The sequence below is a fragment of the Gallus gallus genome, chromosome 12 (genome assembly GCF_016699485.2).
Source record: "Gallus gallus isolate bGalGal1 chromosome 12, bGalGal1.mat.broiler.GRCg7b, whole genome shotgun sequence".
Lineage (NCBI taxonomy): Eukaryota > Metazoa > Chordata > Aves > Galliformes > Phasianidae > Gallus > Gallus gallus.
Genome location: NC_052543.1, coordinates 17,771,888 through 17,795,356, shown reverse-complemented (window position 1 = coordinate 17,795,356; position 23,469 = coordinate 17,771,888). Strand labels below are relative to the sequence as shown.

The window sequence follows — 23,469 nt, the reverse complement described above, 5'->3', positions numbered from 1 at the left end:
CAAAACCTCTTTTCATTTCTGCTTTCTATCACAAAGATCACAAACACCATACAGATGATTTACTTTACCTTCTCTAAAGCTGTGGCATTATCTGTTTTGTCATTTAATAATCCAAAAGGCTCAAATTCTACCCCACACCAGTGGACACACAGGCAATAATGCTTTGCACATGCAGTGTTCTAAAATCCTCCCATTCACTTCAGTGCAAATCCTGCTTTTTTTTTTTTTTTTTTTGTTTTGTTTACTTCTGCTCAGCAGCAAAGGCCTTATGGGATGCTTAAAAAGTACAGCGTGCTTATAATAATTGTTAGTAAATTAATACAGGAGTATAAGTAAATACTGTACACGGTATGTAAATATTTTTTATGAGTAGATCAGATGGGGAATATCATGGTGCTGGAACTTCAAGGTCTAGGCTTAATTCAGTGATTTGAATTGCAAGGTTGAGCTGGTGCTCTCCTCACTCCTGTTACTTGATATCAGAAAATTCAGAGCTTACTCACGGCAAACTGTATAACTGCGTATGCAGTATGCTGTGGTAGACCACATCCAATAGGAAAGAATAGGCATTTTTGTCTGATAGACCATGCAATCAAAATGCAAATAGGAATATCTGAGCCAGCACTAGTTAGAAAAATATTCTTAGTTAATAGCTGAGTAGTTAAATGGAAAATAAAACTGGCATTATTGATGAGATGGAAAAACCGTTGGGAAGTTCTCTACAAACTCCAGCACAGATTGCTTACCCAAACTTTTCTGTTTCACTGCAAGTGTCAAAGTGAAATCTCCCCTCAACTTTGAACTTTCTCGCACATAACTTAAATGTAGCATCTTTGAACAACTGGTACTGTCTGCAAAATCTCGTATTTGATGCTCAGAACTTTATGAATTACTATGTCTGGTTTTAGCCTTTGAAAATGATGTGATAGAATGGTGTTGCTGTTACATTTGTGAACTGAAGGAGCTGCTGAGGAAGACTTCACTTCTTAGACACTATTGCCTATTCTGCCTGTTTGCCTTCATTTCTATACGGGGATAGCATTGTTTTACACCGTGTCTGCTATTCACAACTTACTCAGGACTGTCAGTTACTTTTAGTTTTGATACTTTAGTGATATATATTACCTGATATCAGCAGGTAATACTATAGTGAGTTTGTAGCAACTCATAAACCAGCTATTAGCCAGGGCAGACCCCGTGTCAGCAAAGCCCTGCACAAGACCATGTTGCCACATGTCAGTGTGTAAGGGAGTGTTCTGGCACACTGATCCAGTGGCTCAGTCCTGCTTGAACAGCACAGACAGAGGATATGGAGGATGATTTAGGCATGGGCTGTTGTACAACCTGTACAGATGCCAAGCAATTATGCTGCAGCCTCGGGGTACGTTCCACTTCCCTGAAGCCTCCACTGATGTCTCCTACATGAAGCTGATTCACTCAGGCTTTTGCGCATGGCAAACAGTTGGCTTTAATAGCGTTGCAGTGAGTTAACTGCTGATGAACACAAACGTACGCATCATACAATTACCCCAGCGTATTCAGTTTGTCTTTGTTCTCAATCAGCTTTCTATCTGCAGAACTGTATAGCTATTGCTAAAGAAGAATAAGCTTCTGGCATCAAAGCTTTCCATCAATAAGCTGTCAAAAGCAATACTAACTCAGCTGTGTTGCGGTGCTGTTTAAATTATATTAAAACAGAGAACACCCAACAATCCAGCAGCTGCCTTATTACAGTACCTTTTGTTCAGGCGCAGCACCTCGGGGCCCTTTCTCCAGTCAATAGCTGCTCTGGGAGAAGCACTTGGTCTACAACCAATGGTGACTTCACCACCAACTTGAACAATGGATGTTTTTTTCACGGGGTTTTTGGAAAAATCGGGGGCTGCAGCTAAGAATAAAGAAGAGCAGAATGCAGTTGATAAGTTATTAAACGAACTTGCTGAATTCTTTTGAGTAACGCAGTAGGTGAATCCAATAATTGCTTTCCTTTTAGGGTTTCTACAAAAGTGGATGTGCCAAACGTGAGGAATATATCTGAGTAAAGAAGCATGGAATTCATTGAGTCTTATTTACACTGCTGATCCAAACTCTCCAGTGTGACATCACTCCTTGGGATTCTCTGCAGACAGGGACAACATGTCTGTCTGTGGTAAGGGAGGCTCCTGAGCTACATCAGCAGTAGGGACAGCTCAGTCCTGATCCCAGTCACAGCTCTTCATCCACGGCGTTAAGAGGATTCAACTACAAATGTCATTTTTCAGTGACTGTCAGTTCATCTGTTTTCTGTAAGTGTTATGCACAGATCCGTCCAGTAATCTATGGGGAAATTCTCTCAGAGAAAGAGAAAACAAATCCTGTGCAACAGTTAGGTGCTCCCAAAATTAATGTTCCATTGCTTTGAATGGCACTTGGCTGTAGATCAGCCTTTATGTTTTGATATCTATACTGGAATACTTTTCACAGTTTGTGAAAGAATCCCATTTTATGTGCACCTTTGGTAATTGTTCATGAGATTATTTGTTGTGTTATGTTTTTATATACACATATGCCATATGTTCTTTATATAATATTAAAACTTTTCCCACTTTCTGAAGTTATTTTTAAAGCTGCAAAATAGCCATGAATAGCTCAAAATGCAAAGTGAGAAGCATTATTTAAACTTGGAAAAGACCACACATGGGATTAGAAATTTCCCCCAAAACAGCCATGAAACCAATAAACATTTACATACAGTTCATGAAATTCAAGCAGCAAAAAAATATGAACCACCTTGAGATGCCAGGTAAAATTTAGTCATTTCTTGATTTCAGATCTTTAAAGGCAGTGTCCCATTACATGTCATTTTAATGCCATTTACTCACCTATAACCCTCAATTCAGCACTGGCGTAAATAGTATCGTACTTGTTTTCTGCCACACATTGATAGAGGCCAGAGTCTGACATATTCAGCATTGGTATGATAAGAGTTCCATTTTCCACTTGAATTCTCTCCTGATAAAGGAAAAACAATCAAAAAAAAAGATTAACAGAGTCAAAAAATACAGAATCTCAAACATTTTTGGTATCACACTGTCGCACCTCATCATAATTCAGAAGTAGAGATACCATTTTCTTTTAAAATTGCGTGGACGAGTGATGCATACATCAGTTACAATGGTGGTTATCTTTCCAGACCTCCTAACTCATGGTCTAAAGCCCCCTCTTCTATTAATCCAATGATGATAATTGTAGGTGATCAGAAAACCTCCCCAGGTGATAGAGGTATTCAAATAGCCAAAAAGGCTGAAGTGTCATTGGATCCATATGTGATGGAAAAAAAATACGATCTGCTGAAAATGTTCTGAATCACAGAATCATAGAATGGCGTGAGTTGAAAAGGACCTCAAAGATCATTTAGTTTCAACCACCCTGCCATAGGCACGGTTGCCAACCAGCAGACCAGGCTGCCCAGAGCCACATCCAGCCTGGCCTTGAATGCATCCAGGGATTGGGCATCCACAGCCTCCTTGGGCAACCTGTTCTACTGCATCACCACCCTCTGAGTGAAAAAGCCCACTGCTGAAAGCCAATTCCTACATTCCTATTGGAGCCCATAGGCAGCTGTTCAGCTCAGAGGAACAACATGTTCCTCATGGCTTGAATTTCTATTAACAGTACATTGCTTTGGTGTAATACTGCTGAAATAGTGGAAACTGCACAGTAGGTAAACTGGGACAAGAGCTTGATTTTTGTGCATTAAATTTTTTTATTTTGGCAAATTAAAAAGCCTGTATCATGATAGAAGCATAACTTAAAGCCAGATATTCTGTAATTTAACTATTACTAGCCTCTGGAGAGGATCTCAGCTCCATTGCAAAGTGTAACACTGAGAAGGAAGAGAAAGTACATTCTCCAAAACAGATCCGTGAGGAAGAAGCCCACAGCAGGGAATATCAATTCCACCACCAAGTGCAAATCTGAAACAACAGACGTTACTACTATTATTGTGCCTCTTCTTTAGTCTGGATCTACTGCCCCTGAAACAGTAATGGGATCATACGTTGTTAAGCAGTACAGTCCTTGGCTGAACAGCTAGAAGCATCTACAAGATCTCTGTGAAGCGCAGAACAGATTAGTCCTTTGCATCCCTGCGGGGAGATTTCTCTGTGCTTGCAGAGGGGAGGGTGCCACCTACTGAGCTAGGGAGCTCTGTGTTTCAGTGCTCTGTCTTTTCCTTGGAGGTCTCCCAACCAGGAACTGACCGAGCCCAACCTTGTTCAGCTCAGAAATTTGATGTGATCACAGCCTGCGGCTGTATGGTTGGTGTATTGCAAGCTAATTAACAACATTACATTACTTATCTACTGTTAATTTTTTGAGGCTCTTGCTACAAATATCTTCTGCGTACTTAGTTTTACCTTCAGGCTGTTTGCTATCCTCTTGGTGCATTCTATTTTTACAAACATCCTTTGAATACAAAACCCCCTTCTGAAGCAACACTTGCATTTCATACACATGCTGAATCCCCCTCCATTCTCAGCTGGCTCTTTTGAACTACACAGACAAAGAGAAGAATAAAGCACACCATGTACACAAGCAGGAATACTGCAGAGATGACCAACCAGGTGGTCAGGGAAAAGGGTTTTACAGAGAGCAGACAATATCCTCAGAATCAGCCATGAGATGGAAAGCATCATATTTCCAACAAGCAGGGTGCTGTGATGGTCTGAATATTTTATTACACATCCCTTGTACTTTCACCTTCAAACTATCCATTTTGTCCATTGAGCAATAACATTCAGTATTTTGTTGCCTGAAGTATTCCATTTACAATATACTGTAAGCACTGTGAAAATGTTTCTGTAGAGTTTTATCCTTTTTTTTATTGAAACGATGCAATTGTAGAGTGGCAGGCTTTAAATATCACTGTCTTCAAAGAGAGAAACTAGATAGTCTTGTGTAGGAACAGGCAACAATATGAGTGAAATTATTGGGTTCTGAAAAACTGCAATCCAAGTAAATTCTGGCTAGCCTTCTCAGATGCTGGTTGAACTCTGTTTAGGACTCATCCAAAAGAAGATCACATGGAAGATTGGACCCCCTTCCAATTGTTTCAAATAAGCACCAGTAAATCAATCAAGTGCAGGTTCTGCACCCTAGCAGGAACAGAACACATCTATTTTGGAAGTGCTTCTGTGTCTGTTCTTGTTAGACAGAAACTAATCACAGTATTATTATTTTCCTATCAAGTAAAAAACGCATTACAAATGAGCCACGCCATTTTACACTCAATAGATGCTGCACAGATGCTAATAAAAAGGGAAACTTGGCCTCAGCAGAACACAAATGCAGCAAAGAATCTCTTGTCACAGAAGTCGGAAGACTGGAAGATGGATGTACCAAAGCTTGGCCGCCACAAAAGAATAATTATACTGCTCTGAAAGAGCCAAAGCTATGTTCTCAGAAACTAGACTGCATAAGTAGCTGATCAGCTCTTTTAAATGTCTGAGCTCCAATTGATTTCCTCTCTCATCCCCCACTCTACTCCACTCTTTCCTTCTCCACTTTGGTCCTTCTTTGTCCTTTAAGTGAGATTTTTCATTTACTCCCCTTTTTCTGGTTAGGTTGTGGTTGGACTCAATGATCTTTAAGGTCTTTTCCAACCTGAGCAATTCTATGATTCTATGATTCTTCTAACTTTATATGGTCTTCCTTGGTCTGTTATTCCACTTCTAGGTGTCAGATGTATACTAAACTCAATCAGTTAATAACTGATTTTCGTGGCTAATTCATTTAAAGGATTAATATGCACAAGAACAGCCATACTGCATCAAATCAGAGGTCCATCCAGCTGAGTTAAGAGCAGAAGCCACAGAACCAAGTAGTTAATGGGCTGATCAGATTGCTCTGAAATACCCTTCCACAGCCAGCCAATTAGGACAGGCATCCTACTGGCTTCCCAAACTACACATGGCCTACACACGCGTTCACTATTTCTGGACAGACCCTTCTTTCACTAGTTATAATGGTGATTTATAAACCCACCTATACTTAGTGTCACATCTTGCAACACTCAAATGCTCTGCAAGATAAATTATAATTGACATTTTCAATATATATAAACTCAAAGTACTGAGGCTTTATGTTACAAGTTTATGCTCTCACACTAATTATCATTTCTGAAACTTAATAAATTTATGAAACTAGTAACATATTTTACAATGACCATCACAACAAAACCCTCTGAAAACGAGACAAGTAGTTAAAAAGACAGAGCCTTACCTCTGACATGAGAGGCTGGCCATTTTTTAACCAGCTGTAGGAAGGGGTTGGTTTTCCTTTTGCCTTACATTCCCAAAACAAACTGTCATAGAGAGACAGAAAGGCATTTTCGATTTTCTTATCCCATTCAGGGAGTGCTGAAAAGAAGATGCAAACCATTTTAAGCAGGAGAAGAAATGACTTTGCTGGAAGTATGCTGCTGTTAATTAATAAACTGAGCTTAGCTAATTAGTATTTGACCAAAACATTCACGTTGTCTTATAAGTAAATTCTGCACAACACATCTCCTGGCATTGAACTTCAGGACTAACTTGGGAAGATGTTAGAAATTAAGTGGTAACGATAAAAATTCTTGTGCAAATTCTTCACACTTTCTGTTTACATATTTACTATGAACAGCCATTAATTTGCAAAGCACAATTAATGAGCATATTCTTTCAAACTGTAATAACTGATTAAAATCTTGTAGTTGTCTATGTTGTTATCATTCATGTCCAAGTAGTTTACTGAACTTAATTTTACTGGAATTCTTTGACATTCTGTGAAAATTAGTGAGCAATGTGAGTAAAAATAACCCCTTAAAAGCAAAGAAATAATTAAATATTCAAAGCAGCAGCAGACTGCTCTATTCCCAGCATAGATCTTGATATTAGCCATGGCAGCAGGAGTGGTATCTTATTAGCAAAGCTTGGATTGCTTTCTTCGCCAAGGTCTTCTCACCAGATATTAATTGTAGGCACACAGTCTAGCTTTTCTGTAATTCCTTTTTTATTAAGAAGTTTTATTTTTTCTCTTGTTTTCAAAGACCTATCAGGTAAGGAAAAGACCTCCATCTCTCTTACTCATGCACAAACTTTGCTTTTTTCCCTGAGTATTAAAAACAGGACTAAAGAGTATATAATTTGCTTTGGCTACAGTGGAACATCATGCATAACTTGGACCACAGGAAATTAATGCGTAGGATGGGAAGGGAAATGGGAGAACAGTTTCACAGAAATATTATTGCCTGTTTTTACACAAGGAGGAAGGAGAGGGAGGCAACAAGATGAGTTTCCCCTGCTTTGGCCTCATCTGTTTCTGGAGAAACATTGTTCAGCTAGAACTCATATGAACCAAAATCTCATGAATCCTTCCCTAATCTGCATCAGGGGCAGCACAGTTTTCTGCTGCTGTGAGCTACTGAGAGTAAATCTTTTTGCCTGCCCTTAATGTTTCATGTAAATGTACCTGGGATTTTTTTCTGCCTTGTATTAACCTTTACAACTTCATCATGGCACAGCCCACATTTTCAATCTGAGTTTTAATGCAAAATATCTTTATTTGCTGAGGATATAATTCAGTGAAGGTCACTGCAGACCTGCAATCATTTTTTAATCAGCTTAACCTGAACTACATTTCATATCTCCAGTAAGGGGCTAATAGACTTCATCTACAAAATACATCTGAATGTTATCAGGCTCTGTAGAGGAAAAAAAAAAAAAAAGAGAGAAGAAGAAGAAATTAATCAATCTGCTTACCATAGACGAATAATTGACCTCTTGCAATGTTTCTGCCTCGAATATTTTCTGCGATACACTCATAAGAGCCTCCATCTTCTTGCTGAACATCTGGGATTTCAAGAACTCCTTTGTTTTTGTCGTGTTTGATTTTCTTTGTCAGTGAGTTTCCATCAGACCTCCTCCAACTGATACTAGGGACTGGACTAAATAATTACATTTATTAGAGAAAGAGTGAGCGTTTGTTATAGCAGAAAAGATAATGTGAAATCCCTTTATAGAATCATATTTCAAAAAAGAAATCATTTCAGTTTCTAAGAGCGACTTGCAGAGGTTCATAAGACTGAGGTTTTATAACTCACCCAACCTATTTAGGGGCACAAGCCTAACTATGGTATGAAGCCCTCAATGATTGCTTGTAAAGCCAATTTTTATTTTCCCCACAGTAACTCTGAGGGTTTGGTGAAGGGACAATTCTGGATGTCCAAAAAAACACCACAGAAACACAGAATAATTGACTTGTTTTGGAGAAAACAAATTCCCTCTGGCAACAGAGGTATTTTCACACCTCAAAATAAGAAACATTGCACAAGAATTCAAAGAAGCTAAAAAGACCAATAAATCTAGGTATAAAAAATGGGATCTGAAGTAGAGGAGGGCAGGAAGACAGTTGAGCAAGGAAGTGGAAAGCACGAGAGGCTGAAAGGAGACAGAGACTAAAGAGAACATTTCTTGTTCCATGTTTTCATAGCTTTCTATCATTTTCATTTACATTTAGATCAATGTATTCTATATGATAAAAAAAAGGCAAGTGTAAAGAAGGCTACACATAATTCTTGGGTTCCCGGTAATATCATACACCATACAAGCCTTGCTATCATGATCTATTATGTCACCAGAACGCTTTGAAATATTAATAGTGTTGGATTTCACAGTTGCCTTCTGTTACAGCAAACCAAAGTAAGCAGCTTTTTTTTCCTAAGCAGACGAGCAATGACATTTTGAACAGCTTCTTACAGTGCTTTTGATTAAGGCTGCCATCTATTCCATCGGAAGTAACATCAACAACAAACACTTGGTACCAAAATTTAAAGCATGACGTCCATAGAAATCAGAAGCACACACTGCCCTCGCCTGCCAGTCCCTAAGGTCTCTGGCCTGCAGCACTGATGTACAAAGCATCTTTAACAGAGACCAGAACTGCTCATATTATGAATTATTTAGGTCCATGGCTCAAATTCTTGTTTATTGACCAAAGAAATCAAGTCACCAATATATAATGGAAAAAGTACTTAACAATGTAAACTCAGGTCTAGCTCCTGTGCTTTGAGACTAGAGCCCATAGCAAATGCAAATTGGCTTAGCATTATTCCCTACTAGGAACTCTGAGGGGCTTGACTGTCAAACACACTGGTCAGCACGGTAGAAGTTGCCATCTCCCCCACCAACCCCTGTGTGATATTTCTAATGCAAAATTTCTCTAAACAGAGTTTTTTTTATCCATTTAAAAGAGAAACAGCTCTTGTGCAGAACAGGCCCATCCCAGTGCTGCCATGATCAAGCCAGGAAAACAGCCAGAGGTACTCTGCAGCCTCGCAGTAGATTGACACAGATCATTGACAACATGAAGGAGAGCACTGCTGGCTTTAAAACACTATTGCATATTAAACAATGGTTGAATAGCTGCTGTATAATGGAATCCTGCAGTACTCTGAATGCCAGAAGTGTTTAACTGCTTACTTTAAAGACACCTCTTCTGGATGTCTTTTTTTTTTCCCCATAAGAACCAGATTAAAGGAAACTAATGTTTATGCAGGGGAAGAAAAACAATTAGACATTCATTTATAGCCTGCTATCTGAAAATGCTTCATCTAAATATTTCCTATTCTATGAATTTATTTTCCATAGCATGACTACGAATGAAGGGAAGACTGCACTGACACTAAGGCCAGAGGCAGGGCTCTGTGGAAAAAGGCCCCTCTGTCAACTTGTCAACTCAAGTTTACCAAAGCTGGCACTGAAAGCACTGTCCTGTTTTCCTTCTCCACACCAGATACCTATAATGACATCCTTGGGGATGTTTCAAGGCAAAGCCTCCTCCTTGTCAGCCCCATCCTTCTTAATGAGGCTGCCTCTGATGCCAGCTGCAGCAGGATGACATAGAAAACCAAGTTTGGGTTAGCAACTTGACTATTTAAATGCGTAATTGCAATAAATACTTAACTGCACTTTGTTCTTCTGGGAAAGCGTGTGCTGAGCAGCCTAGTTTTGTCAGCAGAAGGAATTCATTTGTCAGGAGAGCAGCCCCTCACCAACCTAAGGGTTCAGCAACCAGCTGCAGGAGGAGCCAGGGCTCACCCACATGCCACCAGCCATGGCTGGGCCTTCGGTACCATGGGGCTGGAGGAGGTCTGCATTTCTTCATTGCCTCTGCAATACCTCCCTCCTCACCTTAGGGTTTCCAGGAGCTTTAATCACTGTTTTGCAAAAGGCAGGGTCTGGGGTGGTTTCACCTTCTACCAAAGTTAGTATATACTTTATTTATATATATATATATATATATATATATATCAGCACAAGTATTACAGGGTGTTTGAAACCTTTCAAGCTGAGAAAATCTGAATGGTTTTAAAAAGAATGAATGTAGAATTTACTTCAATGATTTTGCCTAACTTCAGAAATACATCCTTGTGAGCTTCTGCAGGATGATGCATGGAGGTTGGAACTAGATGATATTTAACCTTCCCAACCCAAGGCATTTTATGATTGCACTTCTCATAACCACTACACTGAAGGTCATTATCTGACATTCCAACACAGACTGGTCCTTCGCCATACAGATTTGGGGTGTCTACTTTTTGTAGTGGCTAACAACAACCAAGTTAGATGGAGAATTAAGTAATTGTAGGGGTTAGGAAGTTTTTGAATACGTAAAGAAACAATGAGTGTACTTATTTATTACACTTCACAGGCAAGTCTTGCTTTCACCTGAGTAAATAAGAAAACAGTGCATAAATATGAGAGCGTCTCTGTACATAAATCTGTAGTATATCTGAAGTCTTCAGAGCATCCAGGAGTACTGAGCTCAGCTACTGATTTAATTTATACTCTACCATACAGACGGCAGGATCACAAATCCGTAAGTTACTAACTTTGAAAGAAAAGGAGATGGAAAATATTTTTTGGTCGGTGACAAGTCTTGTCATACTGAACATCAGATTAATCCCTCCGCAGCATTACACCCCACACCAAGAGGACAGTCCTGCTCTCCTGTGGCAGAGGCTCTGCAGCCAGCTGATGCATGGCACCTGGGCCACAGCTTTAGCCCTGTGCATCTGAGGGCAGCTCACAAAAACATTAAATCATAGAACAGCTTATGTTGGAAGGGACCCCAAGGATTATCAAGTTCCAACCTCCTGCCACAGCCAGGGCCACCAACTGGCCTCAATAATGAAATCTCCAGCTTCAATAATGAAGACAATGCCTTGTTAAACAAATGCTTCTAGTTGACTTGATGTATTACTTTGGAAACAGCAAAGAATCCACATTCTCTGAAACCTGATATCATTTTTTCCTTCTCCTGTGGTCACAGGCCATTCACGTTAACTCCTGTGAGATTGGCTCTTGCAGAGCTGCTTGCTCATCTCTTAATGTACAAATTCTCTGCTATTTGTTCTACCAAGAATGCAGGCTGAAAGTAGCAAACTTCACTTGTAGTAGAAAAACTGATTGATATGATATGTGGCTTTTAGAATTCTGTGCTTGATCCCTCTACAGCCTCTTGCATAAAATCCTAAAGTTGTTTTTAAAAGAAGTGAAGCCTGGCGTTGTGACGTCGATTTAGTAATGATGGTTATTTGGAACCCACTTGTGGCTGCGTTGTATACTTGTACTAACAGCCTGTAGAAAAGCTCAGCTCTGAATATGTAAACAATAGGAAGATGTAGCATCTTCCCCTGGAAAGACAAAAAATAGAGATTTTTGGTTAAAAGAAATCCTGTTTGGTATTATTCAGTATGGTTTTTACAACCTCAGCTAACAATCTGCAAGGATTCTGAACAGATTATCTCCTTATCTTAGCAAATTAAATGCAGGCACAATTTAATAACTGTGCACACCCAACACTGAAACTATTTTGCTTATTTTTGCTCCAGAAACTATTTCTATTAGTACATGGGAAAAAAAGTTACTTGGGAAGAAATCTATAGAAAAGCACACAACTCAGCTGAACTTATCTGTGAGCAATTCCTTCCATGGCACTCAGTCCACTCAGACAGTGAGCCATAATTTAGATATATGGCATGATTAATACAGCTTGATCCAAAACATGACTTTTAATACTGGCGTAGTATTAAACACTGTCAACATAATGAATCTTATTGCAGAACACAAAGTCTCATCTCTTCTAATAAATTGCCACAGGCTGCAGCACCTGAGATGGTCAGATTAGTATTTCATATTTCAGTTTTCCCTCTTCAAAGAATTAAGCTATAATGTGCATTTGTGTTCTGTTTGAATTCTCCATGCCAATCACCACAGAGATGCTTGCAACTCACACTCCTTTTGTGCAGCCACATAGCATCACAGTGTGGAATAATTTACTTCTCAAAAGCTGCTATTCATGGTTTCTGTTCTACCAGAAGAGCTTGCCCAAACATTTTGTCTGTTTGAGATCCATTCCTCCTAACCATCTCCCCAGGTATAAATAGCATCTCCTTGTCCTCCCTATATTTATTTTCATCAAACAGGCAAGGGCTGTGTGACATCTGTTATGACATTTCCATGCAAAATGCATGAAGAGAGCTTTGCAACACATTGCAGTGGGGAGAACCACAAATGCTTCGTGCCAGTGGGGTGCAGTAAGTGTTGAGCTCTCCAAAAGCATCCTCAGGAGGCACGTGGAATGCACTGCCTCTGGGCACCCCATGGTTTGGTTGCTCTCAGTTGGGTTACTTGGAGCTCCCTCAGATAAAAAGGGCTTAAAACTCAGCCTTCGGCCTGGCCTCCTCTACTTGTGTTTTAAATGCAGAAGCGCTTTTTAAGCAACATCCAAGAGGTATGATTTGCTGTTCCGTATAGAAAAGAGATGCTATTTCTCTAAATACCGTGAAAGTACTTTCATTTAAGACTTTTGGAGACCAAAACCGCAGCAGGTTGCCTATAATCTGCCTTAGATGTGAAAGATTTCTGTTATTCATAGCGTGAGGCAGCAGCAGCTGACAGCTTTGTCTGAACCAGTGGACTAACAGTATGAATATAGAAAATTATGGATAATGGGAAAGCAGTTCTGAAATCCAAGAGAGATAATAACCGTTAGTTCTTGTGGCAGATCAGAGGTATAGTTCAACAAATGCTGAACTGAATTGATTTTAACATAAACAGACAATAGTAGAGGCTAGAGTTTTGGTGGAATTGAGGCATGTAAAGGTGCAGATGACCGCATCGCTGCACTTGTGAGTGCCTGACTACAATTGCAAACAGCTGGAGGTAGAAAGCTTAGAGATTGAACACCACCACTAATCACCGACATACCTTTAAAAAGCTGGCCTCACTAATGAGTTAAGAGTATTTCACCTGTAATCTGTTTTTCTTGCTTTATTCACATACAAATTTCAGCTCCAAAATACTGCTTTTTCCCCACTGACTGAAAATGTACTTCAAAGCTCTGTTCAGAGAAAAAACTCAGATGGAAAACTGGAGACATTGAACCTGCTACAGAAGGCTGGAAAGGAGAAATTCTCCAGCACTCCAGCAAGAGCCTTTCCTTACGTACAGCATCTCCTGAACACATGCACTGAATTATGTACACAGAAGCAGTATGATATCACAAAAGTTGTAAAACACTTCTGCTCATCGATGACTGCCATTTACTTCGTAAAACTCCCGGGAAGTCTACCAGCACTGGTTTCTGCTCCAGTCCTACACGTGGAGAAGTGCCTATTAAAGCTGCATTAACCCTCTCAGGCTTTCAATTTTCTAAGCATGACATCAGCAGCTATGGTGCACCTATGCAGAACAGGAGGTGCTGTGCTGGCTGAGATATTTCATTATCCACATCCTTGCAGAACACATTGCCCATGCTTAAAATGTTGTTAAAACAGCAAAGCTAACATGACCTGTCTTTATCCCTTCACTGGGAAGGCACTGTTTTGTATGTATTATTTTCTGGTTTTGAAATGCTTCTGTGTAGTCAATATACCACTGCAAAATGCTTCCCGTGCAACAGATGGAAATCTATAGTGACAACTTGTGGTGTAAAGCCTGCACTGACTCACACACAATTAAAGAGGTATTTAAAGAGAAGCAGCTTGATTGTTTGGAAAGGAAAACCAGATTTAGCAGGAATGTTCCAGTCTGGGACTTGTTTAGGGCCAAGAAATTCATACGCTTTTGAATATGACTGCAGAAATATTTTTTGTCAAACTAATTTTGAGGCTAATTTTAATTTCTATGAAAACCTCATCAGTAAGGCAAGGCCATATCTCATCTCACTAACTTTATTTGCCTTATTTTTCTACTTCTCAGCATAGGTTCCAGAGGAACTTTTGATTAATTTGCGCTGCCTGCAAGTTAGGCTTTTAACCTCTGGAAAAGCTCTAAACACTTTAACAGCCTTAAAAAGGATTGTCAAAGCAAACTTAAGCTAAACAGAGGTCAACAATTTAAGGTAATTTTAGCTTTCCGTGGAAAAAGGGACGCAATGGAAAGGTGAATTACACCTTCAGTTGACCATCTGCTCTCAGAATACAGAGCATCTCTTTTCATTTGAGCACTCTACTGCTTCTGCAAAGGAGTACGTCCATGTGAGGAGCCCAGGCACAATCCATGCTAGATTGTAGCTTCCCAGGGCTCCTCAGCATCTCTTAGGAGAAAAGGGTGCCGAGAGCCATGTGGGACCCATTCCAGACAGTCTTGGGAACACATTGCACAGAAACAAACCAAGATGAGGTTAAAAGAATTTACACTTTCATGTTCTGACAAAAAATCTGCTATGCCACTTGAAAGAAACAATTTCTCACCGTACAACTATATTAGAACCCACAATTAATAAAAAACAGGAATCTTACTTTCCAAGGGCAAAACACTCCAGTTTAGCAGATGAGCCCTTTGCTGCGTATGTTGTTTCTGGAAAACGTGCTTCAATCTTTGGTTCATACTCTCCCATCACACCTGTTGAACATCAAAACAGCTAGCACGCCAGTTGAGCCTCAGACCTGTCTAGTACAACAGAATTTCAGTGTAAAGAAAGGATGGCATTAATAGTGTTATGTCCCATGGACATCCACATGTGATGTCTGAAGTCTAATCTTAAACATCTGGGTGAAATCCAAACCTATGCTGAAAGCTCATTCTGAAATGTGCACACTCTTCACATTTGAGTGGTAAAGCATGTGCAAGTACAACATCTACATGAATCAGGAATTTAGGGAGAATTCAGGGTTCACACCTCTTGTTAGTTGCTAACAAACAATGCCTATGACCTTTGTCACTAAGTTGCCACTTCTAAGGACACCAGGTAGTTCTGAGCACAAGAGAAAATGACAGGGTTCTGTGTCCAAACTAATTACAAAACACTTAAAGCTTCTTAAAAATAGCAAGATGTGAACTCCAGGCTCGGGAAAGGCTGATGTAATTGGATATAGTGATCACATCCCCAAATCTCACCAAGCATCTGATAAACCAGATAATCCAGTATCAGTTTAAGGGCATTTGACCTTGCAGCAGGTTTGGGATTGCTTTAGAAAACTGAATTTTTAGCCGAAATCCTTAAAAAGGCATTAATCTTTCAGTATAACTCATTGAATGAGGAATGATGCATATCAGTCTCCCTCAGATAGAGTCTCAGCCCAGATCTCACACAGAAAAATGAATCGGTTCTTATTTTACATTGAACAGGGGCCCAGCTAACACTACATGTGCTATTTTGTACAGTTCCCTTGAGACTGCCTGCTTAGGACTCAATCCAGAGGCTACCAAAGAGAACAGGAGAAGATTAAGAGACTGATGAGACTCAGAAGAGGAATAAAGCACGACGATGAGAAGGAAGGAAATAGGCATAAGAGATCAAAAGCATTTACATATGCTACCAAATTATTAACTTTCGATTTTGGGAATTATAACTTCATTTAGGGTGATCAGATGGAATGTTGTAAAGCAGCACAGTCTCTCAGTGAGAATATTATGCAATAATGCACAGGCAATAACGCACAGTTGAGTTTTATTTATGTCAGAAATATAACACTGTACTGACTTTGGTAACAACTTGTCACTGCTGCTTTGCAAGCAGCACAAACACATTGAAGTGTAGGTGAGCAAGCTTACAAAACCAACTTTGTGTAAAGATCTCCCAAGTATGCACTTCTCCATGCAAACATTTAATTAGGGCCATTGCTGAAAAGGTATTGGTATACGTGCAGGTGAGTCTCTCACCTCAGTGACTCACTCGGAACAGCTTTCTAGATCTGATATTTGAGTGTGTCAAGAGAGCTTACCATCGCTGCGCAGGGTGAGGGGAGTGGGTGGCCCCTGAACACTCCGCCCAGCCTTGGAGTTGGTCACCACGCAGGTGTAATTGCCCACATCCCATGGCTCCACTTTGGCAATGTACAGATTTCCTGTTTCTTGTGAAACAAAACGGCGTCTGTCCTCCTGAACGTACAAGGTGTTATTGTTGAAGGTCCACGCAAAGGACAAGCCTAGAAAAGAGCAACGCACATCATGCATCCTCAGATTTGCTTGCTTCCTGCACAGGCAGGATAAGCACTGCTTCAGTTCTAAACTTACTCTGAGCCACTTCAGAAGGTCACAGAAGTTTCTGTCCCTTGTTACTTCTCATTTTCCTGTTTCAGCCTGTTTTTAGGTAGAAATGGCAGTGCTGCAGTGCCATGAGAAAGCTGGTTTAGTAAATAATTCCTATGTATAGCAACTCTCAATAGTGAGAGCCAATTGCTGATCACACAGCACTACTGCTCCTTTCTCCACTCTGCACGTGGAGAAAGGAAACAGGTAACAGAACATCATCAGATTCTCACTGAGGGAAAGAACTCTGCTGCATCCAAACATTTGGGAGATTAATATCACTCCTCCTCTGCCTTCTTCCTTATCTTCCATATTTTCAATTGCCCTGTGCTTGTCCTGTTCTGACTTCCTAACCCTATTCCATTGCCTTTTTCCATAGGATTTTGCACTGTACACCCTAACAAGGTACATCCATAGCTTAGCCACTTTAAAACTGATTTATTTGACCATCGTGACAGAGCTTTGTGAGACTGCCATCCAAGGGCCCCTCTGCCCCAACCCTGCGTTTCCATCAGTGCCAGAGGTTTCCTGCCCACCCCATGCCCAATACTGTGCTGCAGCATTCAGTTCTGCAGCACTCAGTTCTGCAGTGGCAGCAGCAGGACAGAAATTCTGTCATTAACAAGGCCCAGTAAATCAGAACTTCCAAAATCTACCAGTTTAGCTCCCTCTAATTAAATGTATAATTCATAAGCTAACAGTGCTCTGCCAACAGCTTCATTTTTGCACATTTCCCCTATCAAATATACCATTTGAAAAAGATTATTTACATTTCTTTCCCCTCCCTCGGTTGCAGCGTGGGTACAGTATGATAATAAGTCTGCAAACTCCAGTGGTTTTGTGGGGTTTTATGTTATCTTCTCACATTTTAGAACTCTCGTTAGTAATGACACGTCTCCAGGGAGCAATTAATGACATTTTCTATCCTTGGCTAAATTCTGTAATAGGCTCTGTTTTATTACAGTATTTTTTATTTTATTTTTGACATATGGTAAGCCCAGAAGATGCAACAGGTCCTAAACAGTGTAATGTGTGTGTGTACATGATTGAGCAGTGGGAGCTGGACACCCATCAGGCTTTCCATGACAAGACAAGTAACCCAAAAGTGAGTTAAATAGGAAAAATGAGTTTGATGGTTCACTTCCTAGAGTCCAGTTCTGGTGCTGGCAGTTACAGGGCTGATAGAGCCCTGACCCATGGACAAGGCACCATGAAACACTTCTAGGTCATCCTATGGCACACCATCCAAACCCAGACACCTGCTGGTGGCTCCTGCACCACCCGGCGGTGCAGCAAGCTTCTCCATGTACAACAGGGTATACAAACATTAATGAAAACCTATTAAAAGCAGCCTTATGCTGCACAGAGCTTGTTCATGACATCAACCTACGTATCAGTAGGTAGGAGAGCCACTTCTCATCTCTTATGATTTCAGCACAGGGGTTTCTATCTGATGATCTTGCAGAGTTTCCATTACATTCTGTCTGTATTGAACCATCACCTCAGTGCTTATTAATTTTCCCATTAACTAGGAATGAGTTCAGGCCTCTTTTTTTCATATTTCAATTCCCTTTTTCCCCAGAATGAGGCATATAAACATTGCCACTCTTTTCACTACGGGCTCATCAGCAGCAGTGCCCAGACCTTACTTGCCCAGAGCCTAATTCAGATCCATTAAACTCTGTAGAAGCTCTAATTTTAATTGACTTCAGTGGGAGCTGAATGAAATCTGAAGAAAAAGATCCAAACTTTGGAGATCAAACTTTTTTCCTCTTCTAAAGCACAGCCCCAGCAGGATACTCCCTCACACAGCATCTTTTCACAGAAAGCTATGATAAGCAAAAAATATTAATAGATTTAATAGACTAGAAAATGTAATGTTACATTAAAGAAGGAGCTACTTTTACTTAAACATTTCCATTTTGGGTCACTTGGAATAGATCCGATTTGCGCTCCTTTCTTTCTCTCATTTAATGGCTCTGTTACAAGGCCCATGCCATCACTTTCGGCTTACGCTCATTTGCATGAGTAAATCAGCAGCTGGGAAGGCTCTGGTGAAAGTAATGGTGAACAGAAGGTAGCAGAGACATAGAAGGGAAATTATGTAAAAAGTGTAGTAACCTGCTAATGAAGTCTAGCTAAAATGGACTTGAAAATCGCTGCCACCAGCTATTTTAGTGAGGAATAAGAAGTTACCTTTCCCAAGTTTATTTTGCTTTCCATTTAGCCATAGGATTTCTGAAAATGAGAGCTGCTGGGTTCATATCCCCAGCACAAATCCAGAGCTGTTGAATTTCAGAGGCTGCTATGAAAAGGCTCCAGTAAAGGTCTTACACAAGTCTTTGCCATTATCAGCACCAATTATTTTTTTGTTCCAATTCATTTTCCCCTTGCACAGAGCCTTGTATATCTGCCACTTTCCCTCTAGGGTGACTACTTATATGACGTTGAAAACAAATCAACATGCTTCAAAGTAAGGGAGCAGAGGGTTTTCTGCAGGAGACCAATTAGTCCAATTTTTTTTATTCTCTTCACACTGTGGTCAACCTGTGATGCTTTAGAGAAGTAAGCTACATGGATGTACAGAAAGGAGAAAAGAGGCTGGGGACGAGAAACCTTCTGGAGGCCCCTACAAAAGGGTTAGCTTTACCCACAATCTATGGGGTTCATTCTTCCCCTTCACAAAAACCAGGAATCATTCCCAGAACCTTACAACTAACTAGTCCTTTCCTCATATACTAAGGCTGCATAGATTGACACCCACCTGTGCCCCAAGGGGGAATGGTTTTAAACTGAGACAGGTGAGGTTTAAGTTAGATACTACGAGGAAGTTTTTCACCCAGAGGGTGGTGACACACTGAACAGGTTGCCCAAGGAGGCTGTGGATGCCCCATCCCTGCAGGCATTCAAGGCCAGGCTGGATGTGGCTCTGGCAGCCTGGTCTGCTGGTTGGTGACCCTGCACATAGCCAGGGGTTGGAACTGGAGGAGCATTGTGGTCCTTTTCAACCCAGGCCATTCTATGATTCTATGAAAGTTAACCAGTATGACATCATTCATCCTTGATATATATATAAGCATCTTTAGAAATGCCTTTTGCTATCCTGAAATGAATTCCTAACTTCCAAAACACGTGATAGATGATGCTACGACCAGCAGGCAAACACCACCTCTCCTGGTCTTGCTGCATCCTGGAACTGTTTGTGCCAAAATCAGCGAAACGTTTCCCTGAGCACTACATCACCATGCGCAGAGAGAGACAAGCTGAAGCACACTGGGGCAGTGTCTGCTCAATACTGCCTTAGGTAAAGGCCAAAAAAGCAGCAGTTGATCACAGCATTTGTTTTAATCTTCTGAAGGAGATCACATACAGTAATGTCAGACTTGTCTTAAAGTCAGGAAGAATGAGTATTATCTCCTCCTGGGTTAGAAAAGAATTCTGCTAACCTTATGACAGCCTTACGCCCAGAGATGACCCCCACTTCCTACAAATAATAGCAGAATACAACATCCATAGTGTTATACAAGTTTCAGGATTTAGGTCACAGAAACTCCAACAGAAGAGAGAAAGTATTATAAAGTGTAATTTATATCATTTCCACCCTCACTTTTTTAATATAACACTTGTGTTCGTCTCACAGACAAGCTTAGAAAACATCAATCACCTTCATGTAATTAATATTTTTAATTCTGCCCAGCTACTGCCTAATAAATACCACACTACAGCTCCTTTTTCACTTGTGCAGCTGATTGGCCTTAGCCCAAATTAACATATTTGAGCTCTGAACACTGGAAAATGATATTTGCTCTCTAAAGTAATCCTGGTGCCATTATTGACTCTGTGGGAAGAAGGTGCCTTGAGTGCACAGAACTGCATTTACTTCAAAGGGGCTGTGTGGCAGCGAAGGGATAATTACAGCAACATAGACTTCATTATGCACATGCCGGCTTATAGGCTTTTTTATTAGTGCTGCAACCCTAATTGTTTGGTTCTTAATCCAAGACAGGTGACTGTGCAGGGTCCATCTCGCTCCTCACCCAGGCCCCAAGCAGTGAGCCCAGCTCAGCTGCCAGCACCAGGAGGGAGCACCGCCAGCTCAGGGCACAGCTGGGAAGGGGAGCAGCTGATAACCATCTCACATGTATCAGTCTGGGGAATATAACATTTCAGAGCTCTCCTCAGCCCAAGCAAACTCAGATCAATATTGCCTGTTCTGCAGGAGGGGAGCACAGGACGGTCTCGGGGAAGGATTAAAGATTCATAGGAGAGCTGAGAAACAGGAGCAGAGGGAAAGCTGCTCTAAAGCAGTGATTAAGGCACTCAGCTTTGTAAAGGGAGATACACGTCAATCCATCACTTAGGAATTATGCATGTTATCAGATGATTGTTTAATACAAAATGCAGAAACAACACGAGGAAGCAGTCAAAGAGCCTTTTACACAGAAAAGCACTCATCATCTCCACACACCCACCCCCTGCCCCCTATGCCCTCCTGCCAGCTGAGGACTCAACATTTGTCTCCACTGAGCAGGCTTCAGAGCTCTCACTTCTTTAAGAGCCTTTTTGGTTTTTTAGTCCAGCTCTGCTGTAGTTACAGTAGTACAGAAAAAGCCCACTGAGTCAGCATCCCAGCTTCGAGCCCCAGCAGCCCTTGTGCATGAGTAAATGCAAATTCACCAGTGATCCTGCTGCTTCTAACAAGATTAGCAACTTTCTTAAGGCTCTGCAGGGAACCAGCTTGGAGGAAACAAGCCTTATATCAGACTTCACCTCTAACAAAATAAACGAAGAACAGCCCACCCCATAGCTCTGTGTCAAGTATTACCACTTAGGGAACAACTCCTTAATCACAGGAAGGTCAGGCTCGTACTCAGCTACAGAACTGAAAGCTTCTTCAGGCTTTCTTCCTCCCTCATAGGTGCTTTTCAACACTTAACTCTATACAAAATGCTTCTCTCTTTCTTGTAATAAAGCAACAGCATATGTTGACTATACGGAAAAAGAAAAAAATTGCTGACCTAAAGAACTTTAGCTACAGAATAGATGTATCCCAAAGAGAGAAATACAGCTTACCTCCCCACCCCTACACCCTAGAGCCTCACTAACAAGCAGAGAAGGGTCAGATGCTGAACTTTGTAAGGTGTGTTAATGAGCCTCATAAATAACAACAGCTGAGGCTGAAGAGCAGCAGGTGCATAAATAGGCAGGAGAGGAGGGGTGTAGGAAGTAAGAGTTGGGGCATGTAACTGTTGTCTAAATTACTATTTATTTATTTTGGTCTATTGGTCAACAGATCCCACCTCTAGCTTAAATCTAATGACAGAGGTGTTGTTCACAGATAGGATGGTGGGTTTTTTTTCATGCAATTAACCTGAAGTAAGCTCACTATTGGCATACTCATTCTGAATGCTTTGCCAAATCATAATTTTAACTATCAGCAGGAAGAAGACACACAGCTTACTGACTCATGGATGGATGTATTGTCTTTGTCCCACGGATACATTTCAGGAACTCTTTGAAGCTTTCTCTGCCCTTAAGGGCCACATTTCACTTCATCTCCTTGATTACATACCTCTTTCATACAGCTGCAAGCACTAAGTGAACTGACGTTTCCTTTCTGTTCAAGACTTGTGGGTTTTAAATTGACTGATGGATTTCTCTACTTCTCTGATATACTGCATCCTCCTTATAGATCACAATTTACCTTCTTCTTATGGGAATTTGTCTTATAGCTATTTCTTAAGAAGGATTGAGGAAGCAGTGCTGAGAGCAGAACACTGGTGCTAGCACACAGCATGCTCCTTCTCCTGTGGGTGTGTGGTTATAGCTGAAAGCAGGAGGTGAGTGCTGTAAGAACTGCTGATTCCTTCAATCCAGTAACTGTACTATTGATGATTTACACCTCTTTAATGTGCATCTATTCTTCCAGGATAAGATTTCTAATCATCTTCAGCTGGTTATGTTAGAAAACCACAGTCATTGCTCTGAACCTCACAAGATAAGAAGCAGTTATTATGTGAGTTCTGGCACCTCCAAAATAGGATTTGAAAATGGAGATGGCTCAGAACTTGCAAAAGTCAGTGTTAGGGGGGAAAAAAACATCAGAAAATAGCTCTCAAGAGCTTCTTGCTTCTATCAGATGCAAAAAGTGGGGGTTAATGAAAAATGGTAGTGCTCCAACAGCAGTGCACATACACGCTCGAGCCTTTGTATTGCTCTGAAAACACTGACATTGGAGGTACATTGTAGCTATAAAGGAGGGGGTATGAATAATGTGCCCCTTGTTTAGGGATAGCTTACATTAAGGAAGTCTGAAACATCACGTGAAAGGCACTGTTAGTTCATTGCATGTCCCCAAAACTCTATCTTGGCCAGAGCAATAGTAGTTTGGTACTATTTGGTAACAGAAGGACATCCCAAATTCATTCTTTGTTTGGGCTCCACCTGACTCAGAGCTACTCCACGTACCTCCATGATGTGGCGGAGGACCACAGAGCAGAACCACCCCTTGTCCTTCTCTGACTGACACTGTGCTTCTTGTTTTCATTTCAAAATTCTCAAGGTCTGAAGAGAGAAGGAGAAAACAAAACTGTGTTATAATCAGATTTACTCCACCTACAGTCCAAAATATGCAGTGCTTATAGATAACTCAAGAATATGTTTCAGCAGTATAAAAATCTCACTATGCAGACTGAAGTACTGTATGGACAAATAGCTCATCCAGCCTCCTACCTGGTCCTTCAGCAACCATAAAATAACTATTTATAAAGCACTTATACCCCAACAAGTGATTTTTTTTTACTTATTACAATTCCTCTTTGTAAAGCTAGTGTATGCTGTGAGTTTTTCTAGTGACACGTCAGAATTTATTAGTCTTAATCTGCACAAATAAGAAAAAAACATTTTGGGTTGT

At 40.7% G+C, this 23,469-nt stretch overlaps 1 protein-coding gene across 3 annotated transcripts in view; it reads right to left on the bottom strand.

The window, feature by feature from the left end:
* Positions 1–23,469, bottom strand: part of CNTN6 (contactin 6) — a 132,557-nt gene that overhangs the window by 38,646 nt on the left and 70,442 nt on the right. For all 3 annotated transcript variants that reach the window (XM_004944703.5, XM_015293209.4, XM_046900032.1), the window contains exons 5-11: positions 23,025–23,120; positions 16,250–16,453; positions 14,825–14,927; positions 7,779–7,963; positions 6,262–6,398; positions 2,862–2,991; positions 1,738–1,888 (exon numbers count right to left, since the gene is read on the bottom strand). In XM_004944703.5, coding sequence (XP_004944760.2) covers positions 1,738–1,888; positions 2,862–2,991; positions 6,262–6,398; positions 7,779–7,963; positions 14,825–14,927; positions 16,250–16,453; positions 23,025–23,120 — 1,006 coding nt within the window. The remainder of the gene's footprint in view (positions 1–1,737; positions 1,889–2,861; positions 2,992–6,261; positions 6,399–7,778; positions 7,964–14,824; positions 14,928–16,249; positions 16,454–23,024; positions 23,121–23,469) is intronic.